Below are 1,364 nucleotides of genomic sequence, written 5' to 3' on the forward strand. Positions count from 1 at the left end.
AAGTAGCATGAATATTTAGATACTGATTTATTGTTCATACATAAAACCATAATGGAATTTAAATAGTAATATTGATTATGAAGAAAGGAAAGAATAAATATAGACTTGATTTTTGCTTTTTATATAGAGTATACAAAATGTAAAATTCTGCTTCATTTAACTTTAACTTTTATTTTTACATGCTGCTTGGCAAAACCAAAGTTAATCATGAGAAACCGCACAATAACAACTTTTATCTTGCTAGGATTAACAGATGACCCACAACTGCAAATCCTACTTTTCATCTTTCTATTTATTACTTACATACTGAGTGTAGCGGGGAATCTCATTATTATCACCCTCACTTTGTTGGACTCACATCTTAAAACTCCCATGTACTTTTTTCTCAGAAATTTTTCATTCTTAGAAGTCTCCTTTACTACTGCTTGTATTCCTCGGTTCCTGTATAGTATATCAACAGGCGATAATACAATTACTTATAATGTCTGCATCACTCAATTATTTTTTGCTATTCTCTTTGGAGCAACAGAGTTTTTTCTTTTGGCCGCCATGTCCTATGATCGTTATGTTGCTATTTGTAAACCCCTTCATTACATGACCATTATGAGCAATCGTATATGTTTCATATTAGTCCTTTCCTGTTGGGTCTCTGGTTTGTTAATCATTCTTCCACCTCTTAGCATGGGTCTTGAGCTTGAATTTTGTGACTCTAATGTTATTGATCATTTTGCCTGTGATGCAAGTCCTCTCCTAAAGATTTCATGTACTGATACTTGGGTAATAGAACAAATGGTTATCATTATGGCTGTGTTTGCCCTCATTGTTACCTTTGTGTGTGTAATTATTTCTTACATATACATTATCAGGACAATTCTAAGATTTCCCTCTATCCAACAAAGGAAAAAAGCCTTTTCTACCTGCTCATCTCATATGGTTGTAGTTTCTATTGCCTATGGAAGCTGTATTTTCGTCTATGTTAAGCCATCTGCAAAGGAAAATTTGGCAATAAACAAAGTAGTTTCGATTCTTACTAGCTCTGTTGCACCGTTGTTGAATCCATTCATTTATACCCTAAGAAATCAGCAAGTGAAGCAGGCCTTTATAGACACTATGAAGAGGATTTCTTTTCTGTATAAAAAATAAAAGCATTGATTATTCAGAGCAAAATACTAGTTCCAATATACCTGAATATACTTAACTGATTTCAATATTTTTTATTCTTTATTTTTGTTTGTTTTTGAATCATACCTGGTGATCTTCAATGGTTACTCATATATTTGCATTTATGAGTTACTCCTGATAGTGGTTAAAGAAAATATTGATGCTGGAGATTGAACCCAGGAATCCCAAAACAAGGCAAATGT

General features: G+C 32.7%; 1 protein-coding gene across 1 annotated transcript; it reads left to right on the forward strand.

The window, feature by feature from the left end:
• The first annotated feature begins 207 nt into the window (after positions 1 to 207).
• Positions 208 to 1,143, forward strand: LOC126022588 (olfactory receptor 6C2-like). Its single transcript, XM_049783556.1, has one exon. The coding sequence runs from the start codon at positions 208 to 210 to the stop codon at positions 1,141 to 1,143; it is 936 nt and encodes a 311-aa protein (XP_049639513.1).
• Positions 1,144 to 1,364: the final 221 nt, after the last annotated feature.

Source organism: Suncus etruscus, chromosome 11, assembly GCF_024139225.1.
Source record: "Suncus etruscus isolate mSunEtr1 chromosome 11, mSunEtr1.pri.cur, whole genome shotgun sequence".
Taxonomy (NCBI): Eukaryota; Metazoa; Chordata; class Mammalia; order Eulipotyphla; family Soricidae; genus Suncus; species Suncus etruscus.

Coding starts and splice junctions, on each gene's coding strand:
- LOC126022588 (XM_049783556.1), top strand. CDS start 208: ATGAGAAACCGCACAATAACAACTTTTATCTTGCTAGGATTAACAGAT.